General features: G+C 43.0%; 1 protein-coding gene across 3 annotated transcripts in view; it reads left to right on the top strand.

Moving 5' to 3' along the window:
* Positions 1–22,157, top strand: part of DYNC2H1 (dynein cytoplasmic 2 heavy chain 1) — a 694,454-nt gene that overhangs the window by 59,903 nt on the left and 612,394 nt on the right. For all 3 annotated transcript variants that reach the window (XM_077484358.1, XM_077484357.1, XM_077484356.1), the window contains exons 11-17: positions 2,997–3,172; positions 4,467–4,662; positions 9,263–9,358; positions 10,799–10,960; positions 15,611–15,709; positions 21,187–21,326; positions 21,408–21,636. In XM_077484358.1, coding sequence (XP_077340484.1) covers positions 2,997–3,172; positions 4,467–4,662; positions 9,263–9,358; positions 10,799–10,960; positions 15,611–15,709; positions 21,187–21,326; positions 21,408–21,636 — 1,098 coding nt within the window. The remainder of the gene's footprint in view (positions 1–2,996; positions 3,173–4,466; positions 4,663–9,262; positions 9,359–10,798; positions 10,961–15,610; positions 15,710–21,186; positions 21,327–21,407; positions 21,637–22,157) is intronic.

The following is a 22,157-nucleotide window of genomic DNA, read 5'->3' as shown; positions in this document are numbered from 1 at the left end:
TGAAGGGGTTGCATAGGCAATATTCATTGATGGGGTGCTCAAATTTTTTATTTTTTTTTACATATAATGCAAATTGTACATTTAGGGAGGGGACCTGTACATGAGCTTATTATTTGTGGGGAATACAGTAGCCTTTTATGCTGATAATTTGTGGACACCTTAAAGTAGTACTAAAGCTTATTTTTGTTATTAGAAATACTTTGATATAGACCCAGCTAGCACAATACAATAAGTGATTACTTTTAACACGGTCTATAAAAACATATATTTTGATATTTTTCCAATTGCATCCTCCTGCTTACTCTGCGAGTATCCACAAACTTTTGGTTGCGGATCACATACACCCTCATAACAACATCATCATCAGTCACTTGTTGCATTACTTGGAACTACATGTCTCATTATTCTTTGTGCTGGGATGCATTCAGACACACCAATATGCACAGGCGGCCCAAGTACTACACACTTGTCAAGCCTCTGCTCCTCCTCCAAGGAAAGTTAATTAACTGTGACTCCCAATGCAGCACTGTCAATCATGTCCTTTAGAAAAGTGTCTTCAGTGTGTTGTCCTTTCAGGCTGCCTGCATGAGTCGGCGCAGGCAGTTTTCTTATGCAGTCCTCTATTGGAAGCAATAGACAAACAGGTGTCCAAAGAACTATGCGAGGTAATGTAGCAAATCTCAAACAGAAAAGATGGTAGCAGACTAATTTTGAAGAAAAGAAAGCTTAAACAGATGGGCATTTAATCTACTTAGCGATATCCACAGATGAAAGGCATAACAAAAGTAGGGTTTAACATCACTTTATTGAGAAACTCTAATGGATTTTTGTGGAGTAACTATTTTGAGATATTGTAAAGTTTACCCAAAAGTCTTTGTTTGCATTGTCCTATTTTATGACTGTATTTCATCTAATAGTTTGAAGATTCTTCCACTCGTGACTATCTGTATATCCAGCTGCCCAATTAATTACTATCCTTGTGAAGAAATGCTAAGTATAAATGCAAAGGCAGACAGAAATTGCCCATTCATTGCTTTATTGGCTTTACCTGTATGCAACAGTTTACAGTTAGCAGCCACACACAGTGTTGGCTACTAGCTGTCGAAGGGGGAATTTATATTTTAAAGTGACCCTGTTTTCAGGACTTCAAATGACGAAACACACTGCCTAGAAAGAAGCTGTTAAAAAAACGTAAATTTCCTGCTGTTTTTGCTACTGTTCTCCTCTGTATTCTTAAGATGCCAATGGCTTGAAGATTCTTCAACATCTTGCAGACTAATGGTTGTGTTGGATGCTGGCCCTCCTCTGCAGGTCTTTCCATCCGCTCCCGTGTCACTATTGTGTCCTGTGGTGATATGGGGGTTGGCAGAAGTATCCACAGAGTGTAACGGGGACGTCAACATCTTACACTCCTGGATATGTTGACTGTTGAAAAATTTTCAACCAGACTCCAATTCTCCTGTTACTACCGGGCCATGAGGCTGGAAGGGAGACGAGTTGGAAATAGGGGGGTGGGGGTTCTTTTTGCTGGTTATAGTTGGTCTTTGATATTTTTTAGATACAGGTATAAGTTTTTAAGCATTGTGAATCTTGTATGGCCCTGCGTGGCCTTAAATATAAGGCAGCGCTTTGTGATAAGCTGATATAAGCCAAGTTGTGATAAGCCTGCATTTTTGCTCTTGTACTTCTGCAAAATGTTCAATCAAAAGAAAAAAAAAAAAAGACTTTTTAACCAGAGGGGTCGCATGAATGCAGGGAAGAACAGTGAGACAGACCGCAACACTGGTGAGACAGCAACACTGGTGAGTATTAAGCAGGTTCTTTTCCAGGCAGTATGGTTTTTACAAGTACAGATGACAGGGTTGCGTAGTGCAGGGGTATTGCTTGCAGGTGGAAGCGGTTAGTTACTTAAAGCGGAGTTCCACCTAGCAGTGGAACTTCCGCTTTAGGTTCTTGCATTTAGCATGTCATTTTTTTGGGGGGTACCCAGCTCCCACTTTTGCTTGGCCTGCCTAGATGACTCATGTGGAAGTTCTCCTCTCCCCTTCCCTCCCTGCAATCTTTTGGAACACATCACAGGTCCCAGAAGATTGCCCCACCATTCAGGATGCGCAGCATGACTCGTGCAGTGCGCACTCGGCTGTGAAGCCGCAAGCTGTTACAGCCGGGTGCCCACACTAGTGATGCCAGACCCAGGGAGAGGCGGGGGAGAGAAACGAGGCTTTGTGCGGCCACATCGGTGGACCATGGCACATGTGAGTGTGTTTATTAAAAATCAGTAGATACACTTTTTGTAGCTACTGTCTTTTAATAAACACAAAAAGAACTGGAACTCCGCTTTAACCATCTACATTTCTTCTTCTTAAATCTTTACCTTTATCTGCATTTTTCTCATGGCTTTACAAATGGAGCATAATAGAATGCGTTGTCTATACCATTTAGAAAATCTTTAACCAGTGATAGGGCTCTTCTATCAGCTGTTGTCATATTGCATTTGGATTCTTCTACTTCTAGTCTCTGGGAAGAATTGACTAGTCGCATGGTGTTTCCATATACCGAAATCCTGTAAATGCTGCTACAGACTGCAGCGCCAGGACTTTGTTTGTCCTGCTTCATATGTGCATTGTATATAGACGACAGGTAACTGACTCACCAGATGATGTTCCTGCCAGAGGTTTTATTCAGATACCAGAAGTGAAAGGTAACATGATGCTGGTTGATTAAGCTCCCTATTTCGGTTTCCCTTATTTCAGTTCTATTCACATCACCAATTTCACGCTTTATGCCACAGTATAAATATGCCTCTAAAGTCAGATAAAGGTAAACATTTAAAAAAAATTACCAGTGTTAATTGAGAAAATAAAGCCTTGTGCCACTTGAAGGTTTTTTTTCCCTTTTTATTAGTTCAGTGAGAAAATTAAACCACTTGTACTGTAGGACACTTACTATGCTTTAGCACTCTCTCATTGTTTTCTGTATCTTTCTTTTGAAATAAGGTGGAAGATTCAGTGAAGATAGCGGAAGCCCTTCTGTCTGACTTGTCTGGATTTCAGTCCTTCCATAAAAAAGCTGCAGAGCTGCTGGAACAGTTCAAAGAATATGAACAAGAACAATTTAATGATTGGTCGAGAGAGATTCAGGCTGGGTTATCCGACCCTAAATCGGGTTTCTGGTCAGTATTTCTGGAAACAGTGGGTATATGACTGTGCCATGATGCCAAGCCATGAATTTTAGGGGAGAAGTTATGGGCGTGAAGTCTGATATGACACATCAGCCTGGGTATACTAAATTCTAAACTCATTTAATTTTTTTATTCTTTCTGTCCTGTTAGTGCTTTTTAAATAAAGGGCGATCAAAAACTATATGTGAAAGATTTGCTTTTAAGAATAAAATGCCTTTTGTAAAAAAAAACAGAAAAAAAAAACAGCTTTTGCTGCAAGGCTTGCCTTTAGTTCAGAGCAGCCCCCACAGTATTAAAAGCCCACCACACAGTTGAATGATGGCCATTGTCATTTCACTTTGAGTTCAGTATTTCAAGGATCCTTCCTCTGAGAAGACATCGTCGTGCAGCCTGGTGTAGGAGTACTCCATATGGTCATAACATGCAGTAACGTAATAAATGAACAGCTCAGTCCCGGAGGAAGAACCAGCCACCCTAACCCACAGAGACTGAAGCGTAAGGACTCTTGACACCACCATCACCTAATCTGCAGACTGCATGTCATAAGTATAGCATATTTGAAAAAAAAATATGAAGAGAGCCTGAGATAGGGATTGACAGGAAGCTAGACTTCCATTTTAAAGAGGAAAAAAAAACCTAGAGGAGACTTGGAAACAAAAGATGTTGACTTGAGATTTATAGCAAGTGTGGTGCAGTCTATGCAAATAATACTCTTTGCTTTTTAGATACCATCCAATGTATTTTCTATCAATAAAAGACTACAAATACTTTCCCATAAAATGTTATAGTCCTTGTCCAGTGTGATTGCACAAATTAGAATAACCTTTCCAAAAAGTTTCCTATAGTGGCCGTGGTCAATGAGACCAATTATACACTTTATGGCCAAAAGTATGTTCCTTCTGGTGTTTCCAGAGAAGGACATTGTTAATGCTACAGCATACAAAGGTATCTGAGAAAATTGTGCGTTTCCCATTTTGTGAGGTGATATAGATGTGGTGGTCAGGTGTCCACAAACATTTGGCTGTATAGTATAGAAATACATTTTCATGGGTCTAGTAGCCCCAGAACTATACTTTTGTCCTAAAAGAGTAACACTAAAAGTATCCACCCAGTGTGTTAACAATGACTTGATGTCCTGTAGTATCCAAAATGCATGTGTGGAAAGTACGAAAACCACTAACTAGACCCAAGAACCAAATTTAAGTGGAGTATACCCTCAAAATGGATTTCTTTTCAGAGAAAGATATAGCAGTTGACGTGTATTGTCTTTATTATTTTTGTGCAGCATCCAGCCCAACAATCTGGTTATGGAACTAGATCACTCTAATGGAGCATTGCAAATCCACTATTCTGACCGGCTGGTAACTCTGTTGCGGGAAGTTCGCCAGCTTTCAGCGCTCGGATTATTAATCCCAGCTAAGATCCAACAAGCAGCTAAAACTGCTGAGAAGTTCTATAAACCTGCAATGATTCTTAAACAGGTATTTAAAAGAATGTATCAACCCAACATTTCATATTCCTGATATGTGCCTGCTGTACTTGTATGATAAAGTATCCTTTTCTCCATGTATTGCTTTCTTTGTGTGAAATCCATGGTGTTACTGCCAGTCCCTCTGCTTTCCTAATAAAAAATGACCAAACTAGGCATGAGCATAGCCTGGTCAGTTTTCTGGCTGTGCTGGGAGCTTATCCAATGATCAGGCTTGTGCAATGATCACGCCCCCCTGCATTCACTGTGAAGATGTAATGCTTTTTCTCCTCCCCTAGCTTTGATGCAGCTGAGAACAGATGGTATGTGATCGCTTATAAATGCATACACAAATGTTCTGGCTTTTATTTCTATTTTAAACTGAATGGGTTGTTTTACAAGCTGAGGGTTTACATGTTCTTTAAAGAGGAAGTAAACCCTGATGGGTTTACTTCCTCTTTGATTCCCTGCAAAGGTAAAGCATAATAGTAGTCCATTATGTGTCACTTACCTGACATAGGAGCCTAGTGAAGTCACCGCTGTCCCCTGTAGTTCAGAGCGTCCATCTTCTTGGTGGGTTTCGCTGCTCCGGCGCTGTGATTCGCCAGAGCAGCGATGACGTCACTCTCGCGCATGCGCACGGGAGCCGACACTCGCGGCATATCGCCGCGATCTGCGGCTTACCCAGTGCGCCTGCGTGCCGCTGTCTATGGCGCATGCTCAGTAGACAGTGGTGGCTGTCTTCAGGTAAATATCTCCTAAACTGTATAGGTTTAGGAGATACTTCTTGGACCTACAGGTAAGCCTTAATCTAGGCTTACCTGTAGGTCAAAGTGGTTTGTAAGGGTTTACAACCACTTTAACCACTTGAGATCCGCGCTATAGCCAAATGACGGCTACAGCGCGGATCTCCTTTTCCCAGACTACGTCTATTGACGTAGTCCCGTGTACGAGCGGCCAGCACGCTCCCTGAGTCCATGAGACTCGCCTGATCACCGATCCGTGCAAGGGGTCGGTCCCGACCCCTTATCACGTGTTCAGCTGTCAGCCAATGACAGCTGATCAGGTGACATAACGGAGCCGGTAATCGGCTAGTATTCCTCCTCGCGCTGACAGCGCGAGGAGGAAAAAAAAAAGCCGATCACCGGCGGCCGTGATCGGGACATCAGTCCCGATCACGGCCAGCAATGCAAGCGCCCACCTGCCCCCTGCAGTGCCACCCTAATAAAAAGTAAGTGCCCCCCGTCAGTGCCACCCAGCAGTGCCCACATTGCCACCCAGCAGTGCCCACAGTGCCACCCACAGTGCCCACAATCTGCCTCAAAGGTGCTGCACCCCAGTGCCGCCCATCAGTGCCCAGCAGTGCCGCCCAGCAGTGACACCTATCAGTGCCACCTATCAGTGCCCATCAGTCCCATCTATCAGTGGTACCTATCAGTGCCCATCCGTGCCACCCATCCGTGCCATCTTATCTGTGCCCATCTTTGCCCATCAGTGCCGCCTTATCTGTGCCCATCGGTGCCGCCTTATCTGTGCCCATTAGTGCCGCCTTAACTATGCCTATCAGTGCCCACCAGTGCAGCCCATCAGTGCCCACCAGTGCAGCCCATCAGTGCCCACCAATGCAGCCCATCAGTGCCCACCAATGCAGCCTATCAGTGCCGCCTAATCAGCACACTTCAATGAAGGAGAAAAATGACCCGTTTGCAAAATTTTATAACAAACTATTAAAACAGGATTTATTTATTTTTTTGCATTTTTTTTGTTTGTTTAGCAAAAAATAAAACTCCGAGCTGTAACTAAATACCACCAAAAGAAAGCTCTATTTTTGGGAAAAAAATGATAAAAATTTCATTTGGGTACAGTGTTGTATGCCCGCGCAATTGTCATTCAAAGTGCATCAGCGCTGAAAGCTGAAAATTGGTCTGGGACTGAGGGGGGTTTAAGTGCCCAGTAAGCAAGTGGTTAAGTAAAACCCTGCTGAGATATTAGTTATATCTTTCTTTGGTCGTAAAAATTATAAACCGCAAATATATGTGTGTTGGATGCATCATATTTTCAGTGTTAATCAAAGCTGAAATTGTCTATGTTTATGACACGTGCAGTAATTCAGCGTGATGCAATTCCTGCAATTTGCCTCTGTGCAGGAGCTTCCTGTAATAAAGACCTTGTGGAGGATGACTGGTCTTGTCTCCGCTCCCTCCTGTAGTTTTCTTCAGGCAGCCTGTAGTCTGCGGTCCTGCTGGGTCCCTCCCACAGCTCTCCATTCTGTACAGCACAGTAATGTCACCACTACATTTTACAAAATGATAACTGGGTTTTTACAGGCATTTAATACTTACAAAGTGAATGTATATAATTTGTGACTTTAGAGTAGGGGTGTCAAACTCAACTTCATTACGGACCGCATCAACAATATGGTTGCCCTCCAAGGACCGGTTGTATCTGTGAGACTATAAATGTATTTACACTTTATCATATTAAATAATTGTGTCTGCATTTGAATATTATCGGTCTTGCAGCAGATGATGAAAAACAAGCTCTGGACTGCCGCACTCTTCAGAAGACCAATTTTATTCATAATGAATAAGCACTACAGCTACTGCGGAACATCAGCAATTTTTCCTTGTTCGCTGTGTTTGTTGAGCTGTGATGTGATTTTCCAATAAAAGAAAGTGGTCTTCTGAAGAGTGTGGCAGTCCCGAGCTTGTTTTTCATCTGTTGCTAGTGGTAATAGCCAGCACCTGTGGCTTGCCATCTGAAGAGACAGTTTACAGCCTGCATGTGTGCTCCTGGAGCGGTGAGATCCCTTCTCCTTGCAGCAGATGATGCAAGTCTGAAAACGAGGGTCACACACTGCTGGTATCGTCAACAAAAAACTTTGTTGGCGACTGCCAGAACAGGGTCTGGCCATGGTGTTCTGTCTAAGCAGTCTCCAGTAAAGTCTTTGTGGATGATATAAGTGGTGTGCAACCCTCCTTTTCAACTATAATGGTATTCTTCTCATAATAATTATAAGTAGATGTCCAGACCACCTTTCAACCCTTACATCAAATGTCAAGAGTCCCCACCCTCCCTTAAATCACAATGCACCCCTTTAACCTGTGTTGCTGTCGGGAAAAAGATGGGGTGGAGCTGTGAAGCAGAAAGTGAAGGGTCTGTGGGAGGACCAGGGGAGGGCTGGAGTAAGCTCCTGGAGTCTACTGAATGCTGAGACAAGGGGAGGTGGAGATGAGAAGATGCTGTGGCTGCATAGAGAGACACAGGATCTGTAGGAGGAGTAATGTCCTCCTCTCTACTGTCGACTGCCGGGAGGGGGGGCAGGCAGAGATGGGCCTCTCCACAGCTGCGCGGTCATTGGGATTGGAGAAAAGCCAGTCATGTGTGTCTTGAAATCTCCTGCCATTTTGTTTTTCTTACTCAATCATTCAGTAGTATTGCACTGTTGAAGACTTTGGACTCTTGAAGCCAGCCAGGGCCATCTTTATTGTGGGGTAAAAGGGGCAGCTGCCCTGGAATGAGTCATAGTTGTGGGGCCTAAAGCAGCTGCCCTTTGAGCCCAGGTAAATACTTTTCCAGGTGTAGCAGGTGCAGCCAATCCGCCTCTTGCTCTCCTGGCTGGTTAATTCAAGTGGCCACACCATGACGAGGAAGAGGCTCAGCTTTGGGCTGTATGTGCTAGAGCCTGAAAGTCAGTCTTCTCCCTTTTGTTAGTACCAGAATGGCTGTGACAGGGAGTGAGGCAGAGCTCCCCGCTCACCCCCCCCCCCTTCTCCAATCATCCATGCAGAGATAAAAGATGCACAGAGCGGGCTGTGTGTGTGGATTAATAAAGCAGCGTCAGGCCCCAGCAGCTTGCAGAGGAGGACACTGTGAGTTGCAGGCAAGCAGTGAACTGTAATAATGTGCCGTAACCTCGAGCAACCAATGGTTGAGTGTTGATGATGTGCAGTAACCGCTAGCAACCAATGGGTGAATGGTAAGGATGTGCAGTAACCTCTAGCAACCAGTGAGCCTAGACCAATCAGTGAGTGCGGACCAGTGTGTGCATCTTTATGTTTACATAAGTAAAGTTTTTTTTTTTTTAAATAAAGCCAGCAATAGAGATTTGAACCATGTATGGGCAGGCTGAATGTACCCAATTTGATGGATCAATCAACTTTGGTCCAACCAGCCTCACAGATTTTACATACGATTATCGCTAGTGGCTGTTATAGCCCCTAGCAATAATTACTGTGTTGATGGGAGAATCAAGTGATTTTCTTTCCTGCAACCGTCTATGGCCAGCTTAAGTCTGTGTTGGGGGGCCCAAGAAAATGTTTGCCCAGAGTCCAATCAATATTAAAGCTGTCCCTAAAACTAACAGAGTGCAAAACACCTCTGTGCTTTAAACATTTGCAGTGTTTTTGAAGGGAAGGGTCATCTCTCCAGTGGTACACGGACAGAAATGTATAAACTGACAGGGGTTTTAACCCTTCTTTACATTGGCCACAAAAAAAAGTGTTTTAAATACATCCGTGTGAAAGACCCCTGGGACTGTATACATTTTACCTTTTATGCTTGTGTGTGTAGGATGTATATCTGATATAAATGATGAATTATGTTGTCTTTAGGTTGCCCATTTCTACAACACAATAGATCAGCAAATGATACAAAGTCAGCGGCCCATGATGTTAAAGTCTGCACTGGCTTTTGAGCAGATAATAAAGGTGAGTTTAAATGGGACTAGCAATAAATTATATTATAGAAATAAAATAAATGTATATCTTTTAAAGAGAAGATCACTTGAGGTGCTACAGTAACATCCTTCTGCAGAGTCTGTGCATTGCCTACATGTTAAAATGTAATACATGCATTATTTGCAAAAACATATCATGGACTTTAATGGTAGGTAAGTTGTATATATACAAAACATAGTTTAAAAAAAAAAAATGGTACTAAAATGAATAAAATCAAATGAAAATAATCAAATCTAAGACAACGTATGACTCAGTCTACTAGCTGTTTTTTTCAACCTTCTGCTTGCTTAGCCCTTTACCTACTTGTTCACTAATTCAACAAAATTTTATGTTATCTGACACATTATCATATTATATATGATAAAACAGTGGGATGAGGCTAACTTTCTCTATGCATTCTATAAAACTAGGATACCCCACTTCTTTAGGAGGGCCTCAGAGATAAACGTATGTATCACATCCTCAATTTTGCCAGAGTAAAGCTGCTCCCAGGATGAGCTCATGGGCATAGGAGGGAAAGGCCTCAAAGCTGATTGTAATCACTGGCAGGGGCTGCTTATATTTGAAGCTGGGAGTAGTCTTCTTCTCTTAAAGTAATACTAAAGCCTTGTCTTTTTTTTTGCTTAAAAATAACAAACATGTCATACTTACCTGCTCTGTGCAGTGGTTTTGCCCAGAGCAGCCCAAGTCCTCCTCTTCTTGGGTCCCCCACTGGAGCACCTGGCCCCTCCTTCCTGTCGACTGCCCCCACTGCAAGCAACTTGCTATGGGGGCACCTGAGCCGAGCCGCTGCTCTGTGTGTTCATTCAGACATGGAGCCGCGGCTCAACCCTGCCCCTCTCTCTCCTCATTGGCTCAATGACTTTGATTGACAGCAGCAGGAGCCAGTGGCACCCACTCTGTGTCTCCAATCAAGAGGGAGAGTCCCAGACAGCTGAGTCTCTTGTGCAACATCGCTGGATCGAGATGTGCTCAGGTAAGTATTAGGGGGGCTGCTGCACACTGAAGGTTTTTTTTAAAACCTTCTGCCTTTAGAACCAAATTTAAAGTGGATCCAAACCTATAATTAAAAATAATTACAAGCGGACGGCTCTTTTTTTTGTGGGCTCTTTATATATTGTCTGCAATACATATGGTAACCCAAGAAAAAAAATGTTTTTGCAAGTAATTTATGTCATATTTAGAATGGGGAACCAGAGTTGATATTATCAGCGATGTAATACATGGATCCTCGATCAGCACCAGGAGCTCTGTCTCAATACCACTGAAATATGCCAAAACTGATTGATTTCTGCGATTTGTTGCTTATCCTCCAAGACTGTGAACATATACACAGATTTTGTGTTTATTTTTGTGTCTTTTTTTCTCTTATTCCTTTTGAGATGTATTAATGTTCATGCTTTCTGACAGAACTCCAGGGCAAATTCTGGTGAGAAGGATAATAAGGCACATATAACATGGGACAGTCCTAAAGAGCTGCAAAGTTATATTGAGAAGCTCCAGAGTGCTGCTGAACAGCTATCCACTGAGAACAGGAAACTCCGGAAAAAGCACTTTGACTTCTGTGAGAAGGTAAACTGTCACTTATGACTTGCAGAAGGCGAGAGGAAAGGCAATCACCTCATTAGAACTTTTGTACATTTAATATTCACTGATAACTGGTAACAAACGTAAATAAAAAGTGATTCTATATCAACCTTTGGAGGTTATACACGGTTCTGGGATCTGATGCCCATCTGGCCCCGGCGGATGCAGTATCCTCCCTGGATGCTGAAAAAGCATTCGACTCTGTCGAGTGGGAGTATCTTTGGGGGGTTCTGCTCCGCTTTGGCTTTGGCCCCAGATTTGTTTCCTGGGTGAAGGCTATCTACGGTGCCCCTAGGGCACGAGTACGCATTGGATCGGTCATCTCTCCCCCTTTTCTCCTCCGCAGGGGTACTCGACAGGGATGCCCGCTCTCTCCGGCGCTTTTTGCGTTAGCTATAGAACCAATGGCCATCATGATTAGATCTTCCATGGTGATCCGTGGCATCCCCTTGGGCCCTGTGGAGGAGAAAATTTCTCTTTATGCTGATGACACCCTTTTGTACCTCCCGGGAGGTGTCCACGTCACTGGAGGAAGCCCTCTCCTTTATCAATACCCGATACTGATATTGGCAGGTACTCAGGGGTTCGAGTAAACTGGGACAAGTCTGTCCTGTTTGCGCTTCACCCCTTGAAGGCTGGGCTCCCGATTAGAGCCCCACTGCAACTGGTCACCCAGTTTAAATATTTGGGGGTAATAATCCACAGAGACCTGTCCCGATTCATACCCCTTAACCTTGACCCGGTTCTGTCTTCACTGACGCGACAGTGCTCGGGTTGGAAGACTTTGCCTCTTTCGCCAGTGGGCAGAGTTAACTCGATTAAGATGACGGTCCTGCCCAAGTTCACCTATTTGTTTTCGGCAAACTCCAGTGCATATTCCCCAGGCCTTCTTTCGGAGGCTAAATAGTCTGATTATTTCCTTTATCTGTGGCAGCCCGAGGATAGCGCAGAGCACGCTTCAGCTTCCGCTCTCTTTGGGGGGTTTGGCTTTACCGTGCTTTGTGAAATACTAGTGGGCCGCGGTCTTGGTAACAGTACGGTGGTGGCTGTCGGATGAGCCGGCAAACGCTGCGGCTACCCTTGAGGCGGCACTCTTGGGCTCTTACTCCAAACTCCGGGGTCTGGTCCACAGAGGCCCTAAGTCCAATCCCGGGGTTACCTCCTCGATGCGGACCACACTGAGGGTTTGGGATATAGTTAGGGCTAGAATAGGGAAACCGCATAGTTTGTCCCCCGATACTCCGCTGTGGGGGAACCCACGGCTGCCCCACTTTCTTTTTTTTTTTTTTTATAAATTCTTTTTATTCGTTTTAAAAGAAAAAGTACAGAACAAAGCCTCGGGGCATTCCCCGGCTCAAACAATACAATACAACACAACAGGTAAGGCAGAACACCAAAAAAAAACTATCCGCCTAACCCAAAGAACATACAACAACCAAACCCCCTAGCTTGCTGCTAAAATTGACAGGAGCAATGTAAGTCTCAGTAATTAACATTAAGCGTAATGATGTACCATAGGCAGTCTACCAACAGAGATCTACAAGTGGGCGTCAATCGGATACTTAGGCATCCCAAACGCTACCCCAGAGAGAGCTTACCAGAGGAGTTGTCTACTGGATAGATTAGGTTGATAACCCAACAGGGCTGTCCCGTTCCCCAATCGTTGTCTCAGACTCCAACCAGATATTCCAAACCTTCTGAAACTTCTGAGGGCAACCCCGGATGGAATATGCTTCTTTGTACAGTGGTATTGCAAGGTTAACTAATGATTTCCATGCACTCAGGGTGAGGGTCGCTCTAGGGGCCCTCCACCGAAGCACAACAAGTTTCCTCGCATAGAAGAGCAGCAGCCTCAGCAATGTGCGGACTGCCCGCGAGGGAACCAAAGCATCCACCAACCCAAGCAGACATATCTCCGCCGTCTGAGGTATAGGGATCGTTGTCAGCTCAGTAATAAAAGAGAGTATGCTTGACCAATAACGTTGAACCACGGGGCAAGCCCAAATCATATGAATATACCCCGCCAAATCCGCTCCACAGCGCCAGCACTGTGACGAAGAGTCAGGGTAAATCCTATGAAGTCTACATGGGGTGTAATAAAATTTATGTAGTATTTTAAATTGAATTAGCCGATCTCTTGAGGAAATCAAATGTCTAAAGGGGGAGTCCCAAATGTCCTCCCAGTCCTCCCCATCCAATCCCGGCAGCTCCTCCACCCAGAATTCCCTAAGTTTTTCCAATCCACTATGAACCGAGGGCTGCAAAGCCTTGTATATCGTGGATAATGGTTTAAGCAGCGACTCCTGACGTAGAAGCGTCTCCATACTAGACTGGTATAAGGTCAGGGGCGAACCACCAAACTGAGTCCCAAATGCATGACGAAGCTGCAGGAATCGGAAGAAGTACACATTGGGCAAATTAAACCTAGATTTAAGCTGGTCAAATGTCAGCAATGCACCATTCTAACAAATGTGGTGTAGACACCGAACGCCCCTCGACGCCCACACAATCGGATCCGGAATAGAGTAGAATTCAGGTAGGGAGGGATTGAGCCACAATGGAGTATGGCTGCCCCACTTTCGAACCATTCCGGACCCGATGTTGTGGGCACGGAGCGGTATCAAAACCTTGGCGGATGTTTCCTTGGCGGGTTGCTTCCATATGATGAACTGAAACGTAGGCACGGGCTACCTAACTGATTTTTAGATACATTCAGCTCCGGCATGCCTACCGCACACAGTTTCCATGTGCTATTGCTCTGGAGGCATCCCCTGTGGAGACCCTTCTGACCCTACCAAATGAAAAGAAAAAGCTGTCGACCCTATATGCGGTTCTAAATAGTATTGATACATCTGTTGTCTCCCGTCTGTTCTCCAGATGGCAGCGGGATATACCGGAATTGGCGGAGGATGATTGGGAGGAGGGTGTCCAGCAATATCTACCCCTTATCTACCCCTTATGATCTCCTCTAGAGACAGATACACCCAACTTATATTTCTCCACCGAGCTTACTACTCCCCAGACCGTTTAGCCAGAATTTATCCTAATAGAACTGGTACGTGTCCTAAATGTGGCTTGACCTCTGGCACGTTCTTCCATATTGTCTGGTCCTGTGTGCATCTACAGACCTTCTGGAGGGGGGTGGTGTCGGAGATCGGCTCTATAGGCCGATTCGATGTCCCCTGTGATCCACTACCCCTTTTATTAGGGATTGTGGACACACCCCCAGCCCTGCAGGCTAAAAAAAGCTAGGAAAGCTATCCTAATCAAATGGCAGGACCCTAGCCCCCCAATGGTTTCCCAATGGAGAGCCCTGATCGATGCGGCCTTACCGCTCTATAAGTTGACGTACCTGGGAAGGAACTGTCCCAACAAATTTGACAAGATATGGTGCCCCTGGATCAAAGAGAAACCACTCCCTTAATCACTGGGCTCCAGACGGTGTGGGAATCTCTAGCTGGGAGGGTGGTAGCGGTGGGGAGGGCCGGGGATTCTGTCTGCCCTTTTAAGTTGTGTTGGGATGATTTGTGTTTGCTATAAATGTTGGTATCCCACTGTGCTGATGAGCGGCCCATGGATCTTACTCTCTGAGTGCAATTCCGGCTTACTGGACACACTGCCTGAATGTATGCTGTAATCTGATATGTTGCTATGCTGCTTTGCCCCGATTTGACTTTTTTATTTCTCTTAATGTACCACTGTAAACTGCCATAATTATCATTGTTGAGATTGTATCACTGTTCTGACATGTACTGTGAAAAATTTAATAAAAACTTTATGTAAAAAAAATAAAAAATAAAAATAAAAAAAGTGATTCTGTTGATAAATATAAATATTCAAAATAAACACTTTTCTGCAAAGAAAAACATTAATTAAAGCTGGCCATACACCTATAGATTATCTGCAGATTTTCTATGGTTAGATGGAAAAAGTGCAACGGATTTCTCCATGTTAGCTAAACTGTGTGGATAGAGGAATCTCCCACTTTTTCCATCTAACCATAGAAAATCTGCAGATAATCTATAGGTGTATGGCCAGCTTAACATTAAACATTAACTAGTCATTGCTCCCACACTTCCAGAAGTGTCGGATTGCTGGTTCCCCACAAGTGCCGTCATTTAATCTACTGGACCCCATGTCACTTTGTCTTTTATTGATATAGAGGCTGCAATATTAATACTGTTACTTTTTTTTTAACTAGGATTTTGCACTTGTGTGCCTTGCTTAAATCAACCAAAATGGTGGTCACTTACATCATTACTAACTGACCATCCATGTTCCTTTTGTAAAAACCAAAATACAGGAAGTACTCCCCTGTGCTCCACCTATCCCAGCATTTGTTGAACCATTGAAAACTTGCTTCCACTCCTCCTCTGTTTGTCCCATCCATCTTTTGGCTGATTGGTGGATATGCTGGCAAGTTTTGACAGCATTCACTTGTTCACCACTCGCTCGCCTAAGCAGCTCTGATTGGAAGAGTAATATGCTTGTCTTTTGGGTGACACTTGGGGGAAGCTTGCAATAACCAGTAAGCAAGCATGATTTGGCCAGCTGGTTAACATGTACGAGGACATCATTTGGTTGTATTGATCATAAGGCAATTTATCTCAGTTTCTCTTTTTTTTTTTTATGCAGGTTGTTGATCTTATGAATGTTGATTTACTCCGTCAACAGCAGCGATGGAAAGATGGCCTATTGGAAATGCGCACCGTTTTCTCTGATCTTGAATATAGGGTAGGGCAAAAGTCTTCTATGGGTCAAAATTAAAGCAACATAAGTCATTAAACCCATTTCATAAGCAATACCTTTTTAAAGTGACCCTGTCATTAAAATGAAACAATCTTCAAACAGATATACTTGTAAAAGAAGACTGTGAATACTTGCCTTTTCCACTGCCCACGTCATTAGAATGCCTCTCTCTTCATGGAAAAAAAAAAACACCCTGGGTTCCACCTGGAAAACAAAACTTTGGAGTGTGTCAATGTTCCCTGGTCCCCTGCAGTGCTCAGTGGTTTCTCTTCGCAGCTTCCATATCACTACAGGATACAGGAGAGATGTAGAAGTCTGTAGGATGAATCGCTGAGCGCTGTGCGAGAACTAGGAGAGCGACACTCATAGAAGTGTGAGTTAGGAATGTGAGGGAATGACACTAACCAGACAAGCCAGAATTTTGCCCATCAGGGCAGCTTGTATTTGGACGAAGCAGAATGTGCCTGCGGTTTATACCTATCAGTAGGGATGAGCCTGATGTTAGAGTCGAACGCAAGTTTGACTTGAACATTAGATGTTCGTTTGTTCGTAGAACAAACAAACATATGGGGTGCTTGCAGGATGTTCACCTGCTGACGAGCGCCCCATAATGCACTGCAAGATTGAAGGCTGCTGATTGGCCAAAGCATGCACATGACCTGTATGCTTTGGCCAATCACAGCACGATGTGCTGTGAGAGCCATGATTGGCCAAAGGCAGGGTGCCTTTCGGCAATCGTGGCTCAGGGGCTAAGTCCACTCCCAACACTGTATAGGCCTGCTTACACAGCAGCTGTGTATAGTGTATATAAATGGAGATTAGGCAGGGTAGTTGCTGTATTGTGTGGTCAGTCAGTGTAGAGTATATAATACAGTGTAGTGTAGAAAATATATAATACAGTGCAGCATAGAGTGTATGTATGTATGCGTGTGTATGTGTGTGTGTATGTATATATATATATGTATATATATATATATATATATATATATATATATGTGTATATATATATATATATATATATATATATATATATATATATATATATATATATATATATATATGCAGTGTATATGACACAGTGTGGTGTGTGTGTGTGTGTGTATATAATACAGTGTAATGTGAATAACAGTGTTGTGGTGCTACTGAAAGTTCACTAATCTTACAGGTAATAACAGAAGTCTATGGCTCAGTGTAGATAACCCACAGGTGTTCTGCGCTGCATCTGCGGATCAGTTTGAAAGCAGCCCAGTAACCACCGCAGAACAGATATGCCCATATATACACTGTGATTTAAGTAATAAACTTACCGTTAATAACAGTTTTCTATTCAGGTATTGCTGGCTGTTGTCCCAGGCAGATCGCATTTGATCTCACTTCACCTATGATAGGAGTTGGTGCTATACAGGAAGCATCGGCTTTTGAGGCTCTGCAGCCGCTTGCTTCCTCTACCAGTGGCATTTTTTTTAACATAAGCTCTACCAGTGGTTTTATTCACAACACTGATGCTCTGGGATGGCGGGTTGGCAACCCACAATCTGGTCGCGGGCCACATAAGAGGGCTCCGCCGGCCACATGTGGCCCCCGGGTCACTGGTTGGGCACCCCTGCTCTACAACTTTCACAAATAATATCCACTAATTTGGGTTATCTTTACCAAAGATATGTAGCAGTATACATTTTTGCCCAAATGTATGAACAAAAATTACTTTGCAATATTTTAGAATAGAAACTAAAAATGTTCGCTCTTTTTTACTTATATTGCAAAAAAGAAAAAATCCAGTGGTGATTAACCACTTAACCAGTTCCCGACCGGCGCACACCAATGTATGTCGGCAGAATGGCACGGGCAGGCACGTCCAATCGTCAATGCCGCCCTGCCATTGCGAGCGCGCCGCCGGCCGGGACCCCCGTGAGTCCGGTCGCGGGTCCCACGGACTCGATCGCTGCAGGCATACCCGCGATCGTCTCACGGCACGGCTGAATGAGGAAATGCCGTTGTAAACAGCATTTCCCCGTTCTGCCTAGCAACTAGTGACGCTGATCTCTGCTCCATGTGATTGGAGCAGAGATCAGTGTTCACTAAATTAAAGCCCAGCCCCCAACAGTTAGTAACACACCCCTAGGAACACTTAACCCCTACACTGCCACCCACTGGTTAACCCCTTCACTGCCAGTGTCATTTACACAGGAATCACTGCATTTATATAGTAGTAGTTGCTGTATAACTGACAATGGTCCCAAAAATGTGTCAAAAATGTCCGATGTGTCCACCGCAATGTCGCAGTCACAATAAAAATCGCTGATTGCCGCCATTACTAGTAAAAAAAATAATAAAAAATTATTAATAAAAATGCCATAAAACTATCCGTATTTTGCAAACGCTATAAATTTTGCGCAAACCAATCATTAATCGCTTATTGCGATTTTTTTTTTTTACCAAAAATATGTAGAAGAATACGTATCGGCCTAAACTGAGGGAAAAAATGTTTTTTTATATATTTTTGGGGGATATTTATTATGACAAAAAGTAAAAAATAATGCGTTTTTTTCAAAATTGTCGCTCTATTTTTGTTTATAGCGCAAAAAATAAAAACCGCAGGGGTGATCAAATACCACCAAAAGAAAGCTCTATTTGTGGGGAAAAAAGGACGTCAATTTTGTTTGGGAGCCACGTCGCACGACCGCGCAATTGTCAGTTAAAGCGACGCAGTGCCGAAACGCAAAAAGTGGTCTGGTCTTTGACCAGCAAAATGGTCCGATCTGTAAGTGGTTAAGCCCTGGACCAATTTTCAGCCAAAGGACCAAGCCCCTTTTTGTGATTCGGCACTGCATCGCTTTAACTGACAATTGCGCTGTCGTGCGACGTGGCTCCCAAACAAAATACGCGTCCTTTTTTTTTTTCCCCACAAAGAGCTTTCTTTTGGTGGTATTTGATCACCTCTGCGGTTTTTATTTTTTGCGCTATAAACAAAAATAGAGCGCCAATTTTGAAAAAAATGCAATATTTTTTACTTTTTGCTATAATAAATATCCCCCAAAAATATGTAAAAAAACATTTTTTTTTCCCTCAGTTTAGGCCGATACATATTCTTCTACATTTTTTTGGTAAAATAGGGGATAGTTTTATAGCATTTTTATAAATTTTTTTTTTTTTACTAGTAATGGCGGCGATCAGTGAGTTTTTATTGTGACTGCGACATTGCGGTGGACACATCGGACATTTTTGACACATTTTTGGGACCATTGTCATTTATACAGCAATCAGTGCTATTTAAATGCACTGATTCCTGTGTAAATGACACTGGCAGTGAAGGAGTTAACCACTAGGGGGGCGGGGAGGGGTTAAGTGTGACGTGTGTGTGTTTTTTTTTTTTTTTTACTGTTGGGGGTGTGGCTTGACATGTGATGTCACTGATCGTCTTTCCCTATAACAGGGAACAGACGAGCAATGACAGCCACACTAGGAAGCACCTGGGAGAGGTTTGTTTACACAGACCTCTTCTCGTTCTTCAACTCTGTGACCTGATCGCGGGACACCAGCGGCGATCGGGGCCACGGTCACAGAGCTTAGGACTGGGTCGCGAGCTAGCAACCCACGGCTGGGTAAAGACTTAAAGACTTAAACTTAAAGAGCAATGTACCTGTGCCCAGCTGTGCCATTCTGCCAACGTAAATGTGCAGGAGGCGGTCCTTCAACGGTTAAATACCACCTAAAAAAAGCTCTATTTGTGTGAAAAAAATGAAATGAGATTTTGTTTGGGTACAGTGTTGCATGAGTGAGTAACTGTCATTCCCTTTGGGTCTGGTATAGATTTTAAGGGGAAATCCACGGCAAAAATAAAGAAATAATGGCTAATCGCTGCCAATGAAATTTTACTTACTGGTCCTGTTTCTTCAGAATCTGTCCTGCAAAACTCTAGTGATGTCACCGGTGCATGCCCAGTCCATCTGTTCTTTCACGGCATGCTATGTGTGCCGTTTCTGTATTCTCAGCATGTTGTGTCATTTTTTCCCCCTGTAAATGGCACAGCAGGGAAGCATCATGATATGTGCCCTTCTCTTCAGCTTCCTGGTTCTTCCCTTGTGACCGTATGAGACGTCACACGGCGGGGGTAAACCAGGGCATCACAGAGCAGGCAGCTGCAGCTATTCTAATTCTAAGAACCATACAAAAGTTTATTTCTGAATGGAAGTAAAGCAATGTTTTTTCTATGGAAATGAAGCTTGATTTTAGAGATTTAGGCAGGGGGCCAGGGGGGCAAAGGAAGGGTGGAACTGACGTCCACACAAGAGACATAGATCAACAGTAAAGATGGAGCTGCCGATTCCCGGAAGAAGAGATATTTTTTTAAAGTCAAAAAAGGTATTTGCAAAGAGGATTTTAATCATGTTTAAAGGTGCAAGGCATGTACACATATAGTAAAACTATAATATTTAAAAAAAAAATAGTAAAAAAAAAAAAACAGGGTTTACTTCCTCTTTAAAAATATGACAGCATCCAAAATGGCCAAACCTGGCATTTTGAATGTTTTTAAGTGCAAATGAGGGATTTGGGGTCTTTTGGCCCCGAGACATCTCCATAAAGAGTACCTGTCACTGCCTATTACTGTCACAAGGGATGTTTGCATTCCTTGTGACAGCAATAAAAGTAATCCAAAAGTGATTTTTAAACGGACAGTGTAAAAAAAAAAAAAAATTAAGTGCCCCACCCCTCCATGCCCGTGCGCAGAAGCGACCACATGCGTACGTCGCTCCTGCAAATGTAAACATAAATAGTGTTCAAACTACATGTGAGATAGTGCCACAATCATTCATTCTCGCACAAGACTGTCTGTAATTCTAAACATGTAACCTGTAGAAATTTTTAAAGTTTCACCTATGGAGATTTTTAAGTACCGTAGTGTGCCGCCATTCCACGCATGTGCGCAACTTTAAAGCATGGCATGTTAGGTATGTATTTACTTGGCTTAACATCATCTTTCAGGTTATACAAAAAAATTGGGCTAACTTTACTGTTTTATTTTTATTTTTTATTAATGAAAGTGTATTTCTTCCAAAAAAAAATTGCATTTGAAAGATCGCTGCGCAAATATAGTGTGACATAAAATATTGCAACGATCGCCATTGTATTCTCTAGGGTTTCTAGCAAAAAATACAGATTTTAATCTGTAAGCAACAATTGTCAGAAAAAGGCTTAGACATGAAGGGGTTAAAATGGTTACAGAGCTACATTAATCTGTGCTTGGAATGCAGCTTTAACTCATATGTCCGATAGATTGGAGTAATATATATATATATATATATATATATATATATATATATATATATATATATATATATATATATATATTATGTGTGTGTATATGTATGTATGTATGTATGTATGTAAACATTGTCTCACTATTCTCATGCAAGCTGTTTTTGATTGTATTTTTCTCTTCATTTTGCTATTTTGGGTTTCAGGGGATGCGGTCAAGCGACATGAAGGCCTGGCGCCAACACTGGGATCATCAGCTTTACAAGGCTCTCGAGCATCAGTATCAAATGGGCCTGGAGGCACTTAACGAAAATCTCCCAGAAATTACCATTGATCTGACCTTTAAGTAAGAAACATTTTCTGTCTTGAAATAGATGCAGAATAGCACAAACATCAGCTTATGGTACTGATGGCTGATCTATTGCAGGCAAGGAAGATTACAGTTTAAACCTCCCTATGAAGAAATCCGTGCCAAATATTACCGAGATATGAAAAGGTTCATTTCTATTCCGAACCAGTTCCGGGGCCTGAGTGAGACCGGCGAAGAGCCAATTTTTACTGCAATGCCTGACAGGAATGCTAATGGCCTCATCACCGTGTTCAGTAAAGCAGAGGATTTGTTCCGAAGGTTATCTGCAGTCATGGATCGATTTAAGGTGCGCTCTGCATTTCAATAGGGTTTGTCTAGTATTTAAGGCTGAGCTGCACTCTACTGCGGTGACTTTTGCTGAGAGCAAATGGTAATGGGTACTCTTCCTTTTGTAGCTCTGGTCCATGACCTGCAGTGTCTTTTGTTAGGAACAAATAGTAATAGGTTTGTAGCAGAGGCCCCTGACCTTTCTTGTGAGATAGAAAATAATATCAAGTAAGGAACAGCCATTGACTTCTTTTAGTGAAGTTGTTCTTTAAAAGATCACCACATCACTTTGCGTGTATGTTCGCCAAAACATTTTTTTACATTAGCCCCCCACTCTGCCTCAGTATGCCTCAGTATTTTGCTAGCCCCTTGGAAGGATCGATGCCTTTTCTTTTTCTCTGCCATGTTAAAGACTAACCTATATTTGCTAGCACCTTTTTTTTCAATATTATTTTTTTTTCAATCAAGACTGCTATCTGGCATGTCATCCCTTGCCTGGCTTTTGGAGTACCTCATCTGAACCCGTCTGAATTGCACATT

This window comes from Lithobates pipiens, unplaced genomic scaffold, assembly GCF_037356315.1.
Source record: "Lithobates pipiens isolate NorthernLeopardFrog02 unplaced genomic scaffold, aLitPip1_a1.2 Scaffold_16, whole genome shotgun sequence".
NCBI classification, from domain to species: Eukaryota; Metazoa; Chordata; class Amphibia; order Anura; family Ranidae; genus Lithobates; species Lithobates pipiens.
The sequence above is the reverse complement of the archived record's forward strand: the minus strand, read 5'-3'. Positions and strand labels throughout refer to the sequence as shown.